This window comes from Chrysoperla carnea, chromosome 1, assembly GCF_905475395.1.
Source record: "Chrysoperla carnea chromosome 1, inChrCarn1.1, whole genome shotgun sequence".
In the NCBI taxonomy this organism is placed as follows: Eukaryota; Metazoa; Arthropoda; class Insecta; order Neuroptera; family Chrysopidae; genus Chrysoperla; species Chrysoperla carnea.
The window spans coordinates 101,049,366-101,072,934 of NC_058337.1; the positions used below are offsets into that span (position 1 = coordinate 101,049,366).

Below are 23,569 nucleotides of genomic sequence, written 5' to 3' on the forward strand. Positions count from 1 at the left end.
TTTTCTATTACTGGTGAGGGAACTTCCTTAAAATACGAAGAAGTTATAAGTAATCAAAGGTTTCATTCAAAGGTTGTCCATCTTCTCTAAAGATACCTACGTATGATGTCACTAGTGATTTTTTTTCTCTCTGTTTCATTAAAAATTTTAAACGTTCATATTTTGCATACTAGTAAATATTTTTAAAAACCAACTTCACTTCTCTATTCGTGAAGTGAGAATTCTTCATCTGAAGTGATAAAAACTTTAGTCCAATCCCCTATTATTATTGGTCGGAGCGTTATTGAAGTAAGATTACCTCAAAAAGAAAGACCATCGCAAAAACGAAGATGGTGGTAGAATTCTAAATTTTCGATTATTTTCAATGTTATATTTATTATATTTTTATATTTATACAAATGTTATTTATAAAAATACAGGATGTTATATTTTATTTGAGTGTAATTCATTCATTGACTAATAACAGATTCACAATATCAATAATTATTTATATCATTTGTATTATCAATAAACAAACAATAAATATTAATAATAATTGAAAATTTTGGTCTCATATATAGCCGACCGTATTCAAGTTGATATATAAAACCATTTTTTTTTACAAAATTTATCATTGTTTGTTTATATTAATTATTGAATATATTCCGATAAGAGCTCTTAAAAGCCCCACGGCTAACAATAAAAGAATTCAAAATGTAGCTATTTGTTAGATGCGTAACAAATACTAACTCTGGAGAGTTAGTAAAAATAAGAAAATCTGTTTTTTCATGGTAGATGAATATTGGACATATAACCATAGTTTTCAATTAGAATTAACTTTTCTTAATAAAGAGATTGTCGATATTGAAAAAAATAAAATAAAATTGCACTCTGTATCACAAAAGCGCACGAATTTTCATCTCTCTTTATCTTATAATGTGAAAGTAAGGTTGTTTGTTTGTTACGCTTTCACCTAAAAGCTACTGAATGGATTTAAATGAAACTGTACAGTAATATAGTTCATACATCAGACTTAACATACGAGCTATAATTTATAAAGATATATAAAAAAAATTAAATTAAGTCTATGACATTTCACTACATCATTTATGAGCGTCATTTTGAACTATATGTTAACAGATTTCTGTAAAAATGATGAACAAGATATAATTCATGACCACCTGTTCTGTTATACTCAATGATTCCAGACTATATAACATTTAAAAAAATTGAAATTTGTACATATAGTTTACCTGTGTTAAACAATCCTTACCCCTATTTTGAGTGTTATGGAAGGGAAATAAGCGAGGGCAAGAGGGGTGGAGGCTATAACGGGGTGGTCTTTACTTTTAAGCTCAGCGAAACGGGTAGGTATCAAGTTAGTAGAGTATATATACTAAAATGTGCTTTTTTTGTGACACATTTTTTACACATGACCAAGAACGCAATTTGAAATTATCAGGTATAAATTTTTTTCATTCGTAAACGAGGTTTGCCCAAAAATGTAAAAAATTGATACCTGATAATTTCATATTGTGTTCTTGGCGATGTATAACTTTTTTCGTAAAACAAATAAAAAAAAGCGTTTTCCATATGATGCCGACTTATTTGGACACACTGTATATCACAGACAGACATCGTGAAATTTATAAGGGCTCCCTTTTCTTAAAAAAGAACATTATACACAATTTAAAAAAAAGTTGAATAATCTTTTAATGAAATCCTTGACTTCAAAATCTAATCATATTTTTATATAAAATAGGCCGTGGTTTATCTCAATGATTGAGATAATGGTGACGACAATGAATAGGGTGTGTGTGTGTGTATTAATATTAAAATTTATGAAGGAAATTAATGATCCAGAAATATTTTAAAAAAAGATATCAAATTACTATTTTATAGAACAATGATAAGGATGAATTTTGATTCAACTCAATTTTTGTTTTATTCAATCACTAACTTCCGTTTCCACCTACATGCATATTCTTTTGTTTTTATATTTTAAATATTCCCGCAGTATTTTTTGAAAGCTATATCGATTATGGCCATTATTTAATATTATTACATATTTATTGAAGCTATTACTAAGAAATTGTTGAAATATAATGTAGTTTATTTTGAATTTTGTTATCATAAAAGAACAACTAAAGTGCAGTGACTCAACCTAAACATTAGATAACGTTTTGATGATTTTATTACTGACGTGGATGCATTTAAAATTACTTAAGTCGTTTTGAGTCACGTTTTATTTGTAACAAAGATATTTTAATTGCAGTTTATACGACGCTATGCTCGGTAAAGACCTCTCGCAATAATTATTCGCAGTTGATTGTGTAATAATTCAAAGCACAACAATAATCGAACATTTCAAAAAAGTTTGTGGTTTTTTTAAGAATGAACTCAAAGCCATGTAGTATGGTTACCGTAGCTTCAACTAGGTATAAAGGCTTGATTTTGCTTAAAAATTATGTATACTCGCTTTGCTTGGCGGCCTTCGGCCTTTTCTCTACGTCACAGAAAAAATCATTTCATGAAAAAAAAAAACCAAAAACTCAGCTTTCTAGCTTCTAAAAAAGAAATGGGATAAAAATGTGAAGGGTTGCGAAGAGCAAATTTACGTTTTCTTTTTATATAATCCTGTTATTTTGAACCCGTTCCACGTCAAATAGAAAAAACCCGATCTTTCTGTGAATAGAAGTGAAAAGCACAGTTTTAAGGGTGTTTTCCCATTTTTGGTTGGTTAATTTTTTGAAATATTCTGTAAATTTGACTTTTTTTGGGTCGATAGGTGAAAATCCCATCTTTTTAGCATGTATACAACAAAAAAACGTAATTTGTAGAGCTGAGAGTATGTTTTTTCGATTTTCCGAGGGGAGGCAATTAAAAATTGAAGTTTACCGGGGTTATTTTTTTTGTGGGCTTTAAACAATTTCCCTTCTAATGCAAAAAACCTCATCAGTCAGCTTCAATTGGGGGTATAAATTATTTAAGACTTGCTTGCTCGCAACCCCCTTGATCTCGCGTCACGGAAAATAACATTAATGTTTACACAAGCTGAGAGTAATTGCGCCTTGTTAACTATTGTTTTATAAAACCGGTTCAATGGCAGAGCGATAAAGGCGCAATCACTTTTAATCTTTTGATTACCTAGACTAGGTATGAATTCAGACAGAGGCAGTTTGATCAATTATAATTAATGGGGCGGTAAATTGACCACACTGTCGTCGCTTGAATAAGAACGAAGTAATCGCTCCACCCACATCATAAATTTAATTGTATGAGTATATTCGAATGTACTTTAAAAATAAATAAAGATTAAACATAATGATGTGGATGGCCTCTTTTATATACTTGTATGACTAAAAACGGAGGTTAAACTCCATTATTATTATTATTGTTTTAGAAAACATGCATATATCAAAGTGAAAAATATTAGATTTGCATTATTATAATTTTTATCTGTATCTTTTTTAAATATTGCGTGATCCAGAAGCTTTCTTTGATGCTGAGATCATTCCTCATTAACAACAGTATTAAATTACAAATATTTCTGCGAAATGGCACTCGTTTTGTTTTTACACTAAGCGAATAATAATTAATGTTTAAGAATTGGTTATTAATTCTGTTTTACTTTTTTACAGAATAACATAATTCTGCCTAGAATTGAACTATTTTCAAACAATTTCCGGATAAATAACACATTAAAAGTAATCACTTTTTTTAAAAAGAAGCAATTCAAAATGAAATTTCTGTCAAAATATTTCCTGTATCAATATTATGTTGTCACATTATTAGAAAAATTCTGAAAAATAATTAGTGTTTTCGTTTATATTATAGAAGATAAAGATAGAAGCGCTCTACACTTTATACTCGTGTGTAAAATAATTGACAGAAGAGTATGCTCATTAACAAAGAATTTAAAATACAACATATGTTTAATTTTTTTTCTTTTCGTTTTTTGTTTATCGAAAACAATCACACTAAACAAAAATAACAAAAAATAATAGGGTTTTTTCTATTCTAGGATATAATTTTAACGATATTTGTTTTATGTTTCATAATATTATTTGTAAAAGAAGAAGTTATACAATATGCCTCTCATTTTAATTCCCTCAATATCAGTCCAATTTCTCGAGAACTAACCTCGATAGTGAAAAATGTTGTATCCACCAAATATTCCAGGGGGTATAATAATTGAGTTTGAATCGGAAGATCATTACACCATGTATATGAAATATATCCAGGTATACCTAGTTTAGTTCCAAGTTTGTAACGCTTAAAAATATTGATGCTATGATCAAAATTTTGGTATAGGTGTTCATAAAACCACCTAATTAGTCCATTTCCCCTTGCCTGTCTGTCTGTCCGTCTTACATCACGGTTACGCAAAAACGATAATGTTAAAATTTTTACAGCTTGCCCAAGACGTAAAAATTGAGATCGAGTTCGTAAATGGGCAACATAGGTCAATTGAGTCTTGGGTCCGTCGGACGTATCTTAGTGTTCTGAGTAAAAAGGCTAATTAAAGCATTATATTTTTTAAATAATACTAATAAAATTTTTTAACTAACTACATAAGACAAATTATAAACATCATATTATAATGTTCCACAATGACAAAACATAACCTCCAATTTCATGTCGTTTTGATATTTTACAGATAGTTGTTAAGCAATAGTGATACTAGTCGACTATAGAAATAAGCAATGTTAACAAGTAGAGCTTGAAAATGACCCAAACGTGGTCGAAACGTCGCTTAATTTGAATAAATAACTGGTTTTTCTAATAGAACCTTCGTTGGTTTAAGGCGAAATTAGATTCATTTTCCTATTTTGAATTTTTATATACCAACGCAATTAGAGTCCTTTTACATCTAATTCATTATCATATTATCATTAAATCAGGACATACAATAATTAATAATTCCAGGCCTTTTTCCTCTGAAGATTAATAAAAGATCCGCTAGATGCCAACACTAGGGGGGAGGGGGTACAAATATATCCTGCCATCTAGAGGATCTTTTTTTAATCTTCAGAGGAAAAAGGCTAATTAATTAGTGTTTTTCAATAATTTTTATTTGACATTTTCTATAAGATTAACAACATGTAAAGAAATGCAAATTAGTCATAACAGCCTCCTTTATCGCCAAAATTTTTCATCGGAAACGCTGGCATCGATTTTATTGTCCCTACCATGACTACGCACACAACGAATGGGAAACAATGACATCCAAAATCTATTGATTTTTATCTTTTGTATATAAAAAGTACACTGACTGATTGATCAACGCACAGCTGAAACCGAAGGGTCTAAAAGCATGAAATTTTGTACACGTCAATTAATCGTTATTATTTCTTCTCTACATTTCAGCATTTAAATGTAAGAGCAACGTCTTACAATATAAACAAGAATTTTTTCACAGTTTTTTGGAGTAAACACAATAAAAAGATTTTCTTACAAAATCAAATATCATATGTTTTTAGACTTTTTCAGACAATTACGTACTTCAAGGAATATTATCAAAAAAGAATTAGCGAAATCGGTTCAGCTGCTCTGAAGATTTGCGCTTAGCAACACAGCGATGCATTTTTATATTATAGATTATTAAATTTTTTTTGTAATGGTAGATGGATAATATTGGATGTATCCCGCAGTTCTCAACTAGAAACAACTTTTCTGAATAAATATTGTCGATATATCAAAAAATAAAGATACTTTACTCTTAAAAATATGTCTGAATTGGAGACATATTTCTGTATACATTTTCATCTTTGATAACGGAACTCTATAACGGATAGCTTCTGAAAATAAATAGCATTGATCCGCTGTTTTTTCAACGGGTAATTATTTGGTACAATAATAAAAGCCAACATATTAGCACGATCGTTATAAAAGTTTGATTTTACAGTTCATAAATTATTAAATGTGTCTAGGAAAGAAGGAGGAATATAGTTTATCAATCCTCCAATATGATATTAATTACGTCGTAAATTATTAATTTACTAGAAGTGAATTGCATTTTAGAAACAAATAATTTGCATACTTGAATAAACATAACCATCAAAAACAACAGTATGTTCATGTTAAATACTTTGGCGACATTTCAAAAGAGAAAAAAACCAAATTTAACAACATTCTTTTTCAAGCAGAAATTATCATATTGGCGCCATTAATTTTAACGATATTTTACGGAAATGTTTAGGGAACAAGAGTTACATACTACTTAGTTTTTTTTTTTTTGCTAAAAATTACCTTTTAAAACATGAATAAAGAATTTCTAACTTTCTAGATAGATTTCTCAATGTCGATGATTTTTAACCCTTGGCGCAAGAAGAAGAATGTGATAAGTTTGACCGATATGTGTGTCTGTCTGTGGCATCGTAGCACTATTTTTTTCGAGGGTTATTAGTTTCACGAAAATCGGGTCAGTTTCTAGAGAGCTATAAGGAAAAAATCACATTTCTGGAAGGTTTTTTAAATTTTGTAAATTTTTTTGTAGTGATGAAATGTTTACTTGCATTTTGAAATATCAACTTAAATTTTTTTCGAACTTAAAATCAAAGCCATATATCAAATTTCAAATCTTTTATAATTTCGGAGAAAAGCTCTGAAAACTTTTTTGCGTAAGGCGGACAGTCATTTTTTTTTAAATGTACTTACTCTGAAACGTTTATCCTCAAATTTTGATGAAAGTTTGTATGAAAGTCCGGCATTTTTGAATCCACTACTTAGCTGATTTAAAAGATACTTTCGCCTATAGAATTACTATCTATAGAACAATACATTATCAGCAAGTTACATGGACTGATTTTCTTTTGAAAAAAAAAAAAAAAATTAAGGTTTTGCACCAAAAAATTAAAACTCATGAAATTATGAGCAAATGGAGAAATAAATAAGGGTAAGGGAAGGGGAGGCTATAACGCGGTAATCTTAGTTTTTAAAAATGAAATTGCCCGGCGAGCAGGCGGTTAAACATTGTGGACATATCTTGACTACATACCTATTTTAAGAAATCAATCATCTTTTGTTTTTATTTTTTAATTACTTTAATATGTTCCTGAAATGACTTTTTCTCAAGATATTGTTAATTAGCATATAAATATATTTTTCCCGATTCTCGGAAAAATGGCTAAAGATGTCAAAATTTATGATCAAAATTTTTTAAAGGAATTTTTAGGAAAAGAATTTTTTGTTTGAAACTATATTTCATAAAGTTGATGGTTTCCGAGATATTGGCAAAAAAACCTTTTTTTTTTGTATAGAAAGCGTTAATTAACGCAATTCTAGCACTTCTGAGATTGCGCGTTAGAAAGGACTAGATGCTAAAACTTTCCTATTTTTTTTTAGTTTTTTTTTTTTGCCTTTCAATAAATTCATAAAATCACTTATTTTCAGTTACTTTGAACAGCCCAATATAAAAAATCGGTGTGACAGACCTTTCTGCCACGAAGAGCTGCCACAGAAAATTTTCCTGATAATAAATAAAATTTTCAATTAAATGGCTCTTACAAATAAATTTTCATGAAAGTGCAAAATATTTATAAAAAATATTTCTGTCGGGATAAACACTGGCATTGATTCATGTGGGAAATTTCGAAATCCGTGTAAGTGCAATTTTATCCCCGCTTTTTATTTTTCCTCATTTAGTGCAATTGTAGTAGATTTGTAAGAACTTTGGTGCTGTCATATTACTTACCTGATTATAAGCGGTAATATCGTCATGATGAAAAGACTCAAATATACAAATGATTAAACTTTTAAAAATAAAAAAACTACAAATTTCTCGTAACGAGAGAGATTTTATTAAAAAACAATTTCATTCAGTATTTCGCAAATTATTTTATTTTTACAAATGTTCCCAATCGAATAAAATACATAAACTACTACGTCGTATCTATTTCATTTTTTGTAAAATTTTCATTTTAAATTATTGTATGTATTTTTAAATAAAAAAGGGTCACACAGAAATGAAAATAGTATATATTTTGGGCACATAGCCAATCCAGACAACACAACATATACATGTGTCCGTGTCCGACTTTAGGGGACACACGGCGGTGTACCTTCTCTTCATCATCAAAGACGAAATCAGAAACTTCTTTTGTGTATGTGATGATGTATTTATAAGACATTTTATTCTGTATTCAAATATAAATCAAAAGATTTATTTACGTTTAGAAAATTGAAACTGATTTGATGGATTTAATTTATATTCCAAATGCAACAAATTTAAAACAATTTTTTAATCGAATTTATCGAATATAGCCAATATAATCATAATTAATCATTCATTTGATTTAGGTTTGAGTATTAGGTTCTTATTAGGGGTCATATTTTAATGAAATTGTGAACCCTCCCCCCCACTCCAAGCTATTCTTTCATGCCAGAGCCAATTATATTCTAAAGCAATATCGATTAAAAGCACAATGGTGTGTATGGAAGTATAGTTTTCAAAATTTATCGTCAACTTTGTCTTTTGTATAAGTATGTATTATCAAAGGTAATAAATAAAAACTCTGGTATTTTTTTAAATAAATTTCGATTTTTGCACTAATTTTTTATATTATATAATCTATCTCGACTACCTATAGTTACTATCAGTATGAATTAGCTAATAGTAATAGGGTATTCCACTATTTTTGAAAAAGTACTTCAAAATGTTGGTTTGCTAATAAAAAGCCACCAAAAATTTATTTCGGAAAAATACACACGCTTATACTTGCCAAAAACTTAAATTAAATTTTAAACCTTTTTTAAACTGTCAAAAACGCGGGCATCTAATTTAATGACGTAATATCGGTATCACTATATGAAATAACACAAATAATTTTGACAGATATATCCATAGACATCTGATTATAATAAATATAAATACTTATTATCTATGTATATATTATACCCAACTGTCTACACTGAACTAATTGATGGTCTATGACTCATACCGCTATGACATCACAGCAGGGCTTACCCGCGTTTTAGGTCACGTGATATTCAGTTTAAAAATTACGATTTTTAATTTTAATATTTTAGAAGAAAATTAAAGTGCTTTTATGATTTGAAATCAGAATATTTAAGTATATTTTTACATAAATTTTAACTTTTTTTCAAATTTCATGATTTATTTTTGACTAACGATAATAGCCTATTACTCTTATAAATAGCGTATGGTACTCGTTGCTAATTTAGTGACGATGTGTACACTGGTGTTTTGGTGTGTTCACAGTTTATACTTTCCAAATACCACACTAATTGTGACGTCGACCAATCATGTAAAATGGACATACGAGAATAGACAAAACTCGTTTTCTTGATGACTACTTAGAAATCAAAATACGTAAATAAATAATACAAAATTTCATCTAGGAAAATGGGCCAAAAATCGAAATTTATTTCTTTGTCCTTTCGTTCGGTGTTAAACTTTCTGTACATATGTTCTAGTTGTTATCCGGTACGAAATCTTAAACTCGAATACCCTCGATCAAAATACTTTTCCAAAAAAAAAAATCAAAATCGGTTCATCCTTTTAGGAGCTACGATGTTGCAGTCAGCCACAACGATACACAGAAACGTTAAGCTTAACCTCTTCTTAGGTGGGGGTATGATTATATCGCAGTAATAGTCAAAAACAAAATTAGTCCAATTTTTATCTTTAATTTGACATAATATAGAAATTCTCAAAATTACAAACCATTAAATAACGAGGCTTCTTCTTAATGGTACATCAGATCCAAAAACGACAGAGAAACTTTTTGGTAGAAATTCATTGTTTTTTGTCTGTAGTTGTCTGAACACCTTGTAAATCCAATTTGTTATCGTCGATATAAAAATCGATGAAAATGATTTTGAGAATGTATGAATTTAAAATATAAATTAAATTGATTTTAAAATAGATTTGAATAATAAATAAATTTAAATATTATTATTTATTATGCCTTCAATTTTAATATAAATTTGCATACATATGTACAGAATGTGTTACAGTAAGTAATGCAAACATTTGTAAATAGATCTGATGGTCTTGGGATTTAATCATGAATATTATTATCGGTGGACATTTTAGTTACTTTATATCCTATGATTTTAGGGAGGGGGGTTTCGTCTTGAAAATTCAATTTTTTTACAAAAATTTTCAGGTTTTAAACGAGTTTTATATCACGCTATAATAACATTTCATCATAGTACAACAATAAAATAATTTAAAACAAGTGAAACAATTGACTGAGTTTATTGTTGAAATACCATGTATAGACAGTGTTCATTACCCTGTCACATTACACATACATACATGTCACACATATTTAACTGACATAGCTATAACATACATGCTATACAATTTGCTCCCTCACGGGTAAACAATGATGTTTACGAAGAAAAAATCTTTCAAACAAAAGTTGTTTATTTTTGTATGAACATTTTTTACATTTAAACTTTTGTTTTATCTCTATCTGTTTACAAGATGGGTCCTACCGACCCAAGACCCAATTATCCTATGTAGCTCAGTTACGAACTTGACATCACTTTATTCAGCACGCTATAAAAATTTAACCTTGATATCCCTTTTCGTTTTTGAGTAATCGTAATGACAGACGGACAGACAGACGACAGACAGACAACCGAAAATGGACTAATTAGGTGATTTTATGAACACCTTTACTAAAATTTTGTTCATGGTAACAATATTTTTAAGCGTTACAAACTTGGGACTAAACTTAATATATACTATGTATATTTCATATACATAGTATATAAAAACTTAATATATACTATGTATATTGCATATACATAGTATATAAATATTATGTCATTCTAGCATCTAGAAACTTAAAACTTAAAGTTTAAAAGTTTGGCTTCGAGACCCTCTCGTAGCTTCATCCTTGGTATTTATTTGCAACAATTCTCTAAAAATCTTATAGAAACACAAAAAAAAATTTATTAAAAAAAAAAAAAAACAGACTAAATAAGTATTTCGTATATTTGTTATAAATGGGTGATGAACCAATGTGACTTCGTGACATGAAACATTCTGTATTAAAACTTATCAACATCAGACTAAAATCATAGATAATAGCATAAACATGCATTAAAAAGTTGAATGCACTTCCTACTACAAGAATTTTATAATTAAATTAGACACACAAACCAAAATAGAATCATCTACATAAATATAAATTTACACAATTTTTTAACAAAATCCGATCCAAGAAATCAAAACATACAACCTTTTTCACAATACAAATTCGTTCGTTGATTTTTGGTATGAAGACAAATACAGGTCATCATTATTTAACAAGTGAAAACAAACAATTGACTGAGTTATCTGTTGAAATACCATGCACACACAATGTTGACTCTATCACAATACACATACATACATGTCACACATACATACCTAATATTCCCATATAATATATATTATACAATTTCACGGGTAAACAGTGATGTTTACGAAAAAATTTTTCAAACAAAAGTTGGTTATTTATTTATAAGGAATATATTTTTACATTTAAACTTTTGTTCTATCTCTAACGGTTTACAAGATGGGTCCTACGGACCCAAGACCCAATTGACCTATGATGCTCATTTATGAACTCAACCTCACTTTTTACGTCCTGAGTTCGCTGTAAAAATTTCAGCTTGATATCTTTTTTCGTTTTTGACTTATCGTGTTGAAAGACAGACAGACGGACAGGCAAGCGAAAATCTCCTAATTAGGTGATTTTATGAACACCTATACCAAAATTTTGTTCATAGCATCAATATTTTCAAGCGTTACAAACTTGGGACTAAACTTAGTATATCTTGGTATATTTCATTGTATAGGATGTTAAATTAACGTGTTACGGACAGTGGACTAAACCAACACTGCATTACATTTGTCGGACAAAAATTTTCCTAATATTTAGACCACATAATTTTTCATTTACAATTAGCAAAGAGTATGCGATCGCAAATATCATCAATACATGGTTAAATTGACATTTTTCGAAGTGTCAAGCTCGAAAACTAGATTAGAATCCAAGCTCAATGGTACTTAGCGACTGCTATCCGAACTATCTAATGGCGATTATTTACCCCGACTGCTATCCGAACTATCTAATGACGATTATTTACAATTTATAATTTTGTACTTATCATCAATCGGCTCTCCAAGGTTGTCGATTTACAGTTCGTATATTTTTATGCCAAGTATTTAAGTACATATTTAATCGACAAGACTTTTGAGAAAATCGTACAACAGGGCTATTCTAAAGTCAAGAACATTAAAAAAGCTATAACTTTTCTTTAAATTTAAAATAAAATAATAAATGTCGTTTTTATAATTTGTATATTATTAAAAGTAAAAAAGCTTGCCAATTTTTCATAAAATTTATGTTAATTATAATTTTATGTTTACAGACTGTCATTATTTATACGCAATATACGCACAAATAAAATTAATATAATATACACCAACACATTTCAGTGACGTAAGCAAATGGATTCGTATTTCAGCTGTAATTATACCATACATCCCTAAAAAAAACCTATATATTAAAAATGCGAAAGTAAGTTTGTTTGTTACGCTTTCACGCTAAAACTGCTGAATGGATTTTAATGAAACTTTACAATAATATAGCTCATACATACATCAAAATAATCCATGAGCTATAATTTATTTAAAGATATATAAAAAAATTAATTAAATTAAATTTATTTATTGATATTTCACTGCGCCATCTATTAACATCATTTTTACGCATAAATTAAAGATTTTTGTAAAAATGGTGGACGAGATACAATTTACGACCATCTGTTTAACCAGGATTTTCTGATATACTTAATGCATTATGATTATTTAACATTTAAAAAAGATAGAAAACTGTACATGTACTTTTACCTGTGTAAAATAGTTAGCCCCTATCTCTATGCCGAGTGATTATCTTTACCAGGCATGGACGAGTTATTTTAAATCAAAGTTAATATTGTTATAACTTTATTGAGTGCCATAAAATTCATTGTGTGCCTCTCTATGCAAGCCCGCATAGAGGGGGAAGCGAGACAGGTATACGACTTTTCTACCTATCTCATTACTTTAATAGTAATGAGATATGTAGAAAAAAAACGTTGTCTCTCTGTCTTACTCGTATTATTGGTTGACACTGGTTAGTTTGTCGTTGTCTTTCTCGTTATTTAGTTACAGAAGAGATAGGGACTTTTCTGAGTCACATTTGCCCATGTCTGATCTTTACTTTTAAATCAAGCGAAACGGGCGGATATCAAGCTGGTTGTGTAATAATTTTAAATTTAGTACAAAGTAAAGCAAAGAAAAATTTATGCTACAGCCATTATTTTCTATAGATGTTCATAAAACTAATTAATCCATTTTATTTTGAGTGTCCATCTCTCTGTGAATTCGATAACTCAAAATCGAAAAAAAAAGTTGGAAATTTTATATCGTAATCAGAACTTAAAAAATGTCCGTAGTAACCGTAGTCCGTAGTAATCTTTTAAACTTTTGTGGCAAACTTTGGTTTTAATTTTCTTTAAAATTATAATAGATAAAAAAAGTAAATTTGTAAGTAGTTTCAAATAGTGTTATATTCTTATTTTATTTTTCGGGAGAAAGTTATGGTTAAAAATTTATATCAGAGCATGCAGAGATTTTAGAAAAACAATAGGGTATTATCGTTAGTAAAAAATAAATCATGAAATTTGAAAAAAGTTAAAATTTATGTAAAAATATACTTAAATATTCTGATTTCGAGTCATAAAAACACATTTTTCTTTTAAAATATTTAAATTAAAAATCGTATTTTTTAAACTGTATATCACGTAACCTAAAACGCGGGTAAGCCCTGCTGTGATGTCATAGCGGTATGAGTCATAGACCATCAGTTAGTTCAGTGTAGACAGCTGGGTATAATATATACATAGATAGGTATTTATATTTATATTATAATCAGATGTCTATGAATATATCTGTCAAACTTATCTGTGTTATTTCATACAGTGATATCCATATTACGTCATCAAATTAGATGCCAGCGTTTTTGACAGTTTAAAAAAGGTTTAAAATTTAATTTAAGTTTTTGGCAAGAAAGCGTGTGTATTTTTTCGAAATAATTTTTTGGTGGCTTTTTATTAGCAAAATCAACATTTTAAAGTTTTTTAAAAAAAATATTGGAATACCCTATTCACACAAACCAACACGAAATTGATCCCAAAGTGTTTTTTCATCTCATGGTATACTTTTAACTACTACAGTTATATGGATATTTCAATTACGCTACTCTGCAATATGCAATAATATAAATGCTTAAAAACGCTCGCTGCGTTAAAGTTACACACAATTATCGTACTCGTACAAATAATATTTGTGTGTACGTTAAGTTTGGGTGCGGTGCAGTACGGTACAGTGTCAGTGACTGCTGTAATAACACATACACATCTCTTAATTCAGATGACAGATGATGTGGACCATATTTCCTTCATTTCATTTCATATTTACACCATGTATATGAAATATATTAAGGTATACTAAGTTTAGTCCCATGTTTGTAACGCTTCAAAATATTGATGTTATGAACAAAATTTTGGTATAGGGGTTCATAAAATCACTTAATTAGTCCATTTCCGGTTGTCTGTCTGTCTGTCGTCTGTCCGTTAGTCATCACGATAACTCAAAAACGAAAAGAGATATCAAGCTGAAATTTTCGTAGCCTGCTGAGGATGTAAAAAATGAAGTCGAGTTCGTAAATGAGAAACATAGGTCAAATGGGTCTTGGATCCGTAGGAACCATCTTGTTAACCGTTAGAGATAGAAAATAAGTTTAAATGTGAAAAATGTTTCTTATAAAACATAAACAACTTTTCTATGAACCATTTTTTCGTAAACATCACTGTTAACCCGCGAGAGAACAAATTATGTGGAAATTGTATAGTATGTATTATATGGGTATATCAGTTATGTATGTGTGACATGTATGTATGTGTAATATCAATACTGTCTATACATGGTGTTTCAACAATTAACTCAGTCAATTGTTTGCTTTCACTTGTTTATTTTATACATTATAATATTCGTTATAACTATAAGTAACGCTGCGCTGTGTCTGTGCTACTTTACAACATTTGTTGATAAAATTTATATGTTATGTAGTATCCGATTACAAAATAATATTTGTGTTTTTCATTTTAACATTTCGTTACAATTAAATTTACATGCAACGAGTATCACATGTAATTATTATAATGAGTTGTATTGTATTAGATTTAAAAGGCCCAAGAGCTGATCGAAAAATTTTCAAAGTATTTTTGCTATCTTTTGAGTAAAAGACAGACTTGTGAGACTTAAAACAAATTATAATTAAACAAGTGAAAACAAACAATTGACTAAGTTAATTGTTGAAATACCATGTATAGATAGTGTTGATTACTCTGTTGTTATTTTGTTGACATGATTAAAAGTAAACAAAAAACAAAAAGTAATAATAATAAATAAGTGGGTAAACAAATTAAAAAATTCAATGAGTTGAAAAAATTGCCTTTGTGTTTAGAACTCGAAAAGTCTAATTGGTAGGGCGCTTGACATGAATTCAAGAAGTCCGAGTTCGAGTGTATATTTTCAATTCTCTTTAATTAATTAGAAGATATTTTTCTTGCATTTTACGTAACCCACGAACTTTTTAGAATATTTATTTTTACAAATTCCCTTCTAAGTTTTGAATGGCTTAGACACCACCTGCTACTTGCGATTTGCATATATAGTGTTAGAGATTAGTTAATAAAATGATTAGATAATATTTTTTTATTGAGTTGCAATAAAAAAATATAAATTATCATTGAATATAAATGATGATAAATCTAATTGTTTATTTATAATAAAATCTATTTGGAATAATAATAAAAAATTGTTTATTTATCTAAACCATATGTTTATTTTTATATATTCAATAAATACAAAATGCACCCAACAGTTTTTATGTGTATAGTAAGTATGGTACACATATGACTATCATCGATACAATTTTGTTTACATAATATCACTTAATATTTAGCATTCTGTACCAAATTAATCTTCAAAAACTGTTTAAAAATATAGTTTTTGGATATAAGTTTTACATTTCTTATAATTAAATTTCCAAAAATATATACCCTTTTTTATCAATTCAAACAAATAATTAATATAATCTTAAATTAAGCAATTAATTTAAAATAATTAAGGCTCGATTGTACGATAGAAATAAATAATTTGGCTATTTTTATACCATGTGTATGAAATATGCCAAGGTATACTAAGTTTAGTCCCAAGTTTGTAACGCTTAAAATTATTGATACCATTAACAAAATTTTGGTATAGGTGTTCATAAAATCACTAATTAGTCCATTTCCGGTTGTATGTCTGTCTGTCGCCTGTCGTGTCTTTCTGTCATCTCGATTACTCAAAAACGAAAAGAAATGTCAAGCTGAAATTTTTACAGCGTGCTGAGGACGTAAAAAGTGAAGTAGAGTTCGTAAATGAGCAACATAAGTCAATTGTATCTTGGGTCCGTAGGACCCATCTTGTAAACCGTTAGGAATAGAACAAAAGTATAAATGTAAAAAACGTAACGTTCTTATAAAAAATTAACAATTTTTATTGGAAACATTTTTTCGTAAACATCACTGTTTACCCGTTAAAGCGGTTTTAAAGAAAATTAAACTTAATTTAATAGTTAACTGCTCCATCAATTATCATCATTTTGAACCATAAATTAAAGATTTCTCAAAAAATTTAAAATTCATGAACATCTTTTCTGATATACTCAATGAATTATGACTATTTTACAATTTAAAAAATTGAAAATTGTGCGTATATTTTAGCTTTGTTAAACAATCCCTTGCAGTGTTTTGGAAGGGCTGGAGGCTATAAAGCGATGGTTGTTAGTTACTTTTAAGCCCAGTTAAGCGGGCGGGTATCAGTACAAGTTTTGTCAAAATTCACAATCTATTCAATTTATCTTCATTAATATAGATAAAAACTGCGCTATTTACTCACATTTCATTTATTTAATTAAACATATAATTTTCTACAGACAAATAATAAAACTGGTGGTAATTGGATCATGATCAGCTACAACCAATTTAGGAAGAATCAATAGAAGTTCAATTAATATTTATTTACTTTATAAGTCAATAAAATATTTCCATATTTTTTCTTTCTCTTGATTGTATTTTTTTTTTATATATAATGCGGATTTTATTTTAAAGAAAAAATTAGTTTCTTTTACACCTTGTATATATGAAATATATCAAGGTACAAGGTATACTAAGTTTATTCCCAAGTTTGTTACTCTTAAAAATATTGATGCTACCAAGAAAATTTTGGTATAGGTGTCCATAAAATCACCTAATTAGTTCATTTTCGGTTATCTGTCTGTTTTGAAGCACGGTAACACAAAAATGGAAAGAGATATTAAGTTGAACATTTTTATAGCGTGTTTAGGACATAAAAATTTCACTTCTAGGTCCTGGAATTTTACAATCATAATTGGACCCACTTTTCGGTTTCCTTTTGAGTTGAAATTATCCATTCATATGCAAATCAAATGAAAATGGATATTTATGGTAAGCTTGACCTGATTTTCTCATCGCTTCCACTATATTTGGTATACATAAGTAAACAGTAAACCTTTAAATTGAAAATTTAAATAAAGAATTTTCTTTTAATGTTGTTGAAATGAAAATGTTTGAGAAGTTAAAACTAGATTTGAATATAATATATTTAAAGAAACAAAAAATTTATATATTTAATAAATATTACGAAAAATAATTTAAATTTTTTTATTTTGTTTCAGTACAAGTCCAGCACAGCTGCAAGATACCACATTAGAACCAAACATTACATTAGCATGTAAGTAACCAAACAAATTCCTTAGATATTTTATAGAATGCATACATTTTATTTTGTAACGTACGGTACAAAATGAACTAGACTAGTGAACAGTGTTCTTGACTGCTGTACGAAAGGTACTAAGTTCGAAACCTAGTTAAATATAATAATTCTTCTGGTTAATGATGTTTTTCATGCTAATATTGAGAATATTGTAAGAATATTCGCTGAGTAAAAAGTATTTCTCACTTTTAACTGAAACCAGAAGGAATTTTTTGTCGTTCAATTTTTAAATGAATGAATGAATTTTTATTTAAACATATGTTGAAATTCTTTTTAAATTTTTTCATTCTTTTTAATATTAGTGTGTTGAAATATATGTTCCTGTGTAACAATTATATTTTTTAGGGTAGACAATATTATTAAAAGTGTCATTACTCCAATCATCTTAGGGTTTCACCTCGGAATCTAAAGTGATAGGCTCAATTTTTACACAAACCTTTATTTTGATAGTACAAATTTTGAACACTCTCGAAAATCAGTTTTTTGTAAAGTTGTAGAAGAAAAGATTTTCTACAAATTTTGCCTGAAACTTTTTTTGTATGTTGAACCGTTTTCGAAATAGAGGGCGCAGAAGGTGTTGCGCTCAGCTTAACGTACTTCAGTTGCTGGGCTACTATTTATAAATATAAGGTATTCAATAATTATTTAAGTTTTATTTAATAAATAATTATGGAAAAAAACCGCGTAATAAACTTGAATTCGCGATTTACTTTGTCTATTATACAGTTTTTTCATTTAATTATCGATTAAATACTACTTAAATAATTTTTTAATACCATATATTTATAAATATTGACCCTGCGCTGAGCTATACTTCACCTCTTTGGACCAAAAAGTGAGTACGTCCATGTATGGAAAACGTAAGGATGTAAAGCGCAAATGTATAGCCTTTTACCCTCTTATCGTGGTTTTAAACAATTTCTACGCCAAATTAAGCGCATTCAGCTTTTTCAATAGGGCTTTTCATCACAAATTTTTTTTGTGCGCATGCGTCAGAATCAGCCATCTTTTTCGTACTGTTTTTTGTAAACAACCATGCTAAAGTGTCCGCTATCCGTGTATCAAAAATTAAAATATAAATCAAAGTTGATTAATTATAAAAAAAGTGAAAAATAAAAATAAATCGTAAGTCAAAATAACCTGAAAAAATTTTTTGTACTCCATTATAATTATGTTGTCTGTACGAAAAGGAACAACAAAACGGTGTTGTTATGGAGTATGTAAAAGTGATACACGATACAAATCATTTCAAACCAATAGATTCTATTTTATAAATTTTCCAAAGCCTTGTCTTGAATATCGAAAAAAAATAATCAAATCATCAAGCAAATTACATATTAAAGCATGTGCAAAATGTGCGAAATGTGAATTATGGGTGAAAAAATGTGGCAGAAGTGACCGAGGTTTTAGATCTATTGATGATGTTACTAAGGATACTTATATTTGCTCACTACATTTTCTTGGAGAAAGTGGTCCAACTGAACAAAACCCTGATCCTTTAAGCTATCAAGAGTTTCAACATATTGATAAATCAATTAATAAGGTAAGGTATAAAATAAATTATACAGAAATATAATTTTTGGAGTTATAACCTCAAACCTGTTTATAGGTGCCCAAAGCAAGAACCAGCTTATCCAAAAAATACAACAGAGTTGATATGAAAAAAGAAAATGGATTAGAATATAGAAAAATAGATGATATTCTACCAGATGCACAGGTACAGTGTGAATAATAGAAAATTATAAAAAAATTTTATTCTTAATGAAAATTTTTCTTTTTCTTATAGACATCAGTGACTCATGGAGGGGTTCACAACGTAATTGATGATAATACTTGTTTTGTTGAACAAATATTACCAGATCAAACGTCAGACATGAGTATGACCCTTGGAGATATACACAATGAAGAAACTAGGAAACATACAAGAGCAATAGAAATTCAGACAGATTCGATAAAGATGCGTAATAAAATTATTCAGGTTAAGTTACCAAAAAATTCAGCCATAGAAATTCAGACAGATTCGATAAAGATGCGTAATAAAATTATTCAGGTTAAGTTACAAAAAAATTCAGCCATGGAAAAATTTATTATATCTATTCGCAGTGATGAAAAAAGATGCATATTTTATACAAGTCTTCATTTTGAGCAAATCCAAGCTTTACATAGATTTTTGAGTCCAGCTTGCGAAAACTTAGATTATTGGGGCAGTCGAGAGTCAAAGCATGAAAATTCCGAAAATAATAGTAAATACAAATTTACTTCATTACAGCAGTTGATTTTGGTTCTATTAAGATTACGAATGGGATATTTAACAGAAGATTTAGCTTACAAGTTCGATATTTCTACGGGGTTTGTTTCAAAAATATGTACAACTTGGATTTATTTTTTGTACAATGAATTTACCACTCAATTGAAGCCATTTATGTTCCCATCTAGGAAAACAATAGCCGAAACATTACCTAAAATATTTCGGTCTATAAAAAACATAAGAGTTATTGTTGATTGCGTTGAATTTTTTTGTCAATCGCCGTCAAACTTTGAGCACCAAGGTAATTTATATTCAAGTTATAAAGCTCATACCACATTTAAAGTGTTGATAGGATGTACTCCTAATGGATGTCTTAGTTTTGTATCTGATGCATTTGAGGGTTCAATATCGGATCCAGAAATATTTAAACGATCAAAAATAGCAGACTTATTGCAACCTGGAGATGTAGTACTAGCAGATCGAGGTTTTACGGTTCATGATGTAGTTGAAGCTAAGCAAGCACATTTAAATATTCCTCCATTTTTGAATGGAAGAGACCGTTTAACTGCTCAAGAGGAAATTTTGACGAAGAAGATAGCAAAACAACGAATATATGTTGAACATGTTATTGGGCGCATAAAAAATTTCAGACTTCTTTCCACCGTTTTACTTTTAAATATGCGTCCTATCATGTCACAAATTATATTTATCTGTGCATGCTTGGTCAACTTTCAAACACCTATAGTTTTCGACGAATTAAATTAAGGCCAGTGTGTTGTAGGAAATAAAAAAACTGAAAGTCAAAATAATTGTAATATAATTATATTAAAATTTCAAAACACATAACACTTGTAATGTTACAATATACTATTTATATTTTTATATTTTTTGTAAAACATCACATTTGTATATACGTGTACTTTTGTAATTTCTTTTTTTAATTATAAAAATATATTAATTTAATATTTTTTTCTTATGTATCCTTTTTGTGATAAATTAAGAAATATAAAAAAAATTAAACATGCTGTAAATTGTAGATTTGAAAGTTGTTCATGAAATATTTTTCACTTAGATAAATCAAAAGGTATTAAACAGCGGGGAATTCTCATTTCAAAATACTCGGGAGCCAAAATATTTTGATGAAACGCACTAACATGCTTCAGTACAGGTTCTATGAAATTGCCATCATAATAAATCTTCTCAATATGGAAACCCTTTGGGCTCCAAATAACAAAGTCACACCACAATCTCTCAGTTATTGCCATTTGAGTTTGTATTTGGTAGTAATATGCGTGACTTCGTTTTAACTTCATAGAAGTTCGAGTAATGGGAGTACAACAAAATGAAGTACGCTGTTGAGGTGTAAGAAGATGTAAATCAGTCGGATAATATTTTTCCAAAATTTTTGGACACTTTATTTCTAACACTCCGGTTGTATTTTTCAATGGATCTGAAATTAAGCCATCTGGCGATGCGCCTAATCCTGGATACTTGGAATTCACCCACAAGCCACTACTCTTTACTTCGTAAGAAAATTGTTTAGAAGTAAAGTCTTCATATTTTTTACGCGCAATGTCTTCATTCGCTCGACCATATTGCATTGCCTCAGTGGTTATATTTTGCTCAACCCACAATTGAGATTTGACTAGAGCAAAAATTTGGTCATTCGTTTTCTCAGTCTTAAATACTTTAATTTTAGAAGCTGTTATCAATATTTTACGGTATTGCCACCATTTATTATCATTACTTTGAGCTCCTTCAGTTATATCTACAGGCCCAGTTATATTATTGCACACATTAGTCGTTAGACGATAAACTAATGTCTTTAAATGACTTTTCCTTGGTTTTTCTAATACATAATCCTCGTATTGCGGCTGTAGTAATAATTGCCACATTGAAGGAGCTTTTCGACTAGCATTTATTAATTGTAAATCTGATAAAAAATTATTAATTTTTTGTTTGTCTATAGGTCTTGTTAAACTTCGACCAGGATCATATGACCTGCGTTTACTCATGTCATTTTTATTTTTATATTGCTGCTCATCTGCTTTGTGAGGTTCTTTTTTCTTTCTACCTTGATTCCAGCTACATAGTTTACTTGTACAAGGAACATTATCTTCGTCACAATCATCCAAATAATTCAATAGTACATATAGTAGGGCAGCTACATGAGAACAACGGCCCATACTAGAAGCTTTGCAATCACATGTACCATGAATCACTCGAGCAGTTAACGGATTGACCATAACTGACACTTGATGAATTTCTTTAGCCTTATACGAAGCTTGAATTTTGCACTTCATGCAAAACATTTGATCAGATGTTACGCCTTCAAGAATTTCAAAAACGTGGCCGCTTTCTACATACAATTTTCCTCGTTTTAACGGTTTTGACGTACTATAATCAGCCTTTGGAGTTTGATTATTATTGTTTTCATTTTCAACATCACTGTTATCATAGTCGTCATCTATGCATGATGTCACTAGATAATGGTACATAGATCCGTAGGTGAAATTCTTAGGTACTTTGTCAGAAGGAAATGGTTGCCAAATGTTAGGATAATTTATTTTAGGACTCTGCACTACATTTGGATTTTGATTAAGTGTATTTAGAATATTTAGCCATTTTCCTTTGTCAACTGTTTGGTCCACTGGTACATTATTCCTAATTGCATTTTTGACTCTGTAAATTATTTATATATTATTTATTTATTATGTCGCATTAAACATTTTGTTTCTGATAAAAAATTGCTAAACATATTTACATTTGTCTAATTAATAATGTCATGTAGAGCCTCAAAATATTAATGACTTAATTTATTAATTACTTCCGTAAGTATTACTCATGTTAACTAAAATATATTTTCAATTATTACAAATGAATTGGCATTATTAATAAGAATAAAATTGTAAATATTAATTTATTTTTTTGTGTTTTTAGATAGTCAACAAATGTCAATGTCTAACCTCTCAATCAGCTCACTTTTTTTCCCTTTTTGCGGACGCCCATGACATTTTAGCCACCTTTTCAATTGTTCACAATTATGAGCTTCAACTGAATCATAAATAAGTGAAGCACCATCGATGGTTTTTTCCAATAATTTATTTCTTTGTGGAGATAATAGTCCTTGCCCATCCATTGTTTATTAAAACAGTACGAATTTTTTGAATTTCCGCTGTTTCAACATGGCGGCACGCATGCGCTTGTCTGTTGATGAAAAGCCCTATTAAACAGCCGATTGTCAAATTTAAATTAAAACAAAAATGGTAAGGTTATATATAAAAATGAACCCCCATTTTTTCTGGTTATCGAATCATGCGTGAACGGATGAAACAATTTGGCTAATTCTTGTTTTGTTGTGTTAATTATTGTCAAGAGAAGGTGCTTATGAAAGAAAAAATTAAGGAAGTTGAGCGGAACATTAGAGA

The 23,569-nt window shown here is 29.0% G+C and overlaps 2 protein-coding genes across 3 annotated transcripts in view; both read left to right on the plus strand.

Annotated features, from left to right (window-relative positions):
* Positions 1-23,569, plus strand: part of LOC123290913 (centrosomin) — a 67,715-nt gene that overhangs the window by 17,929 nt on the left and 26,217 nt on the right. For both annotated transcript variants that reach the window (XM_044871294.1, XM_044871293.1), the window contains exon 2: positions 17,796-17,851. In XM_044871294.1, coding sequence (XP_044727229.1) covers positions 17,796-17,851 — 56 coding nt within the window. The remainder of the gene's footprint in view (positions 1-17,795; positions 17,852-23,569) is intronic.
* On the plus strand, positions 19,545-20,935 carry LOC123290914. The gene is made up of 2 exons (XM_044871296.1): positions 19,545-19,610; positions 19,680-20,935. The coding sequence occupies exons 1-2, from the start codon at positions 19,551-19,553 to the stop codon at positions 20,904-20,906; spliced, it is 1,287 nt and encodes a 428-aa protein (XP_044727231.1). The 5' UTR covers positions 19,545-19,550; the 3' UTR covers positions 20,907-20,935.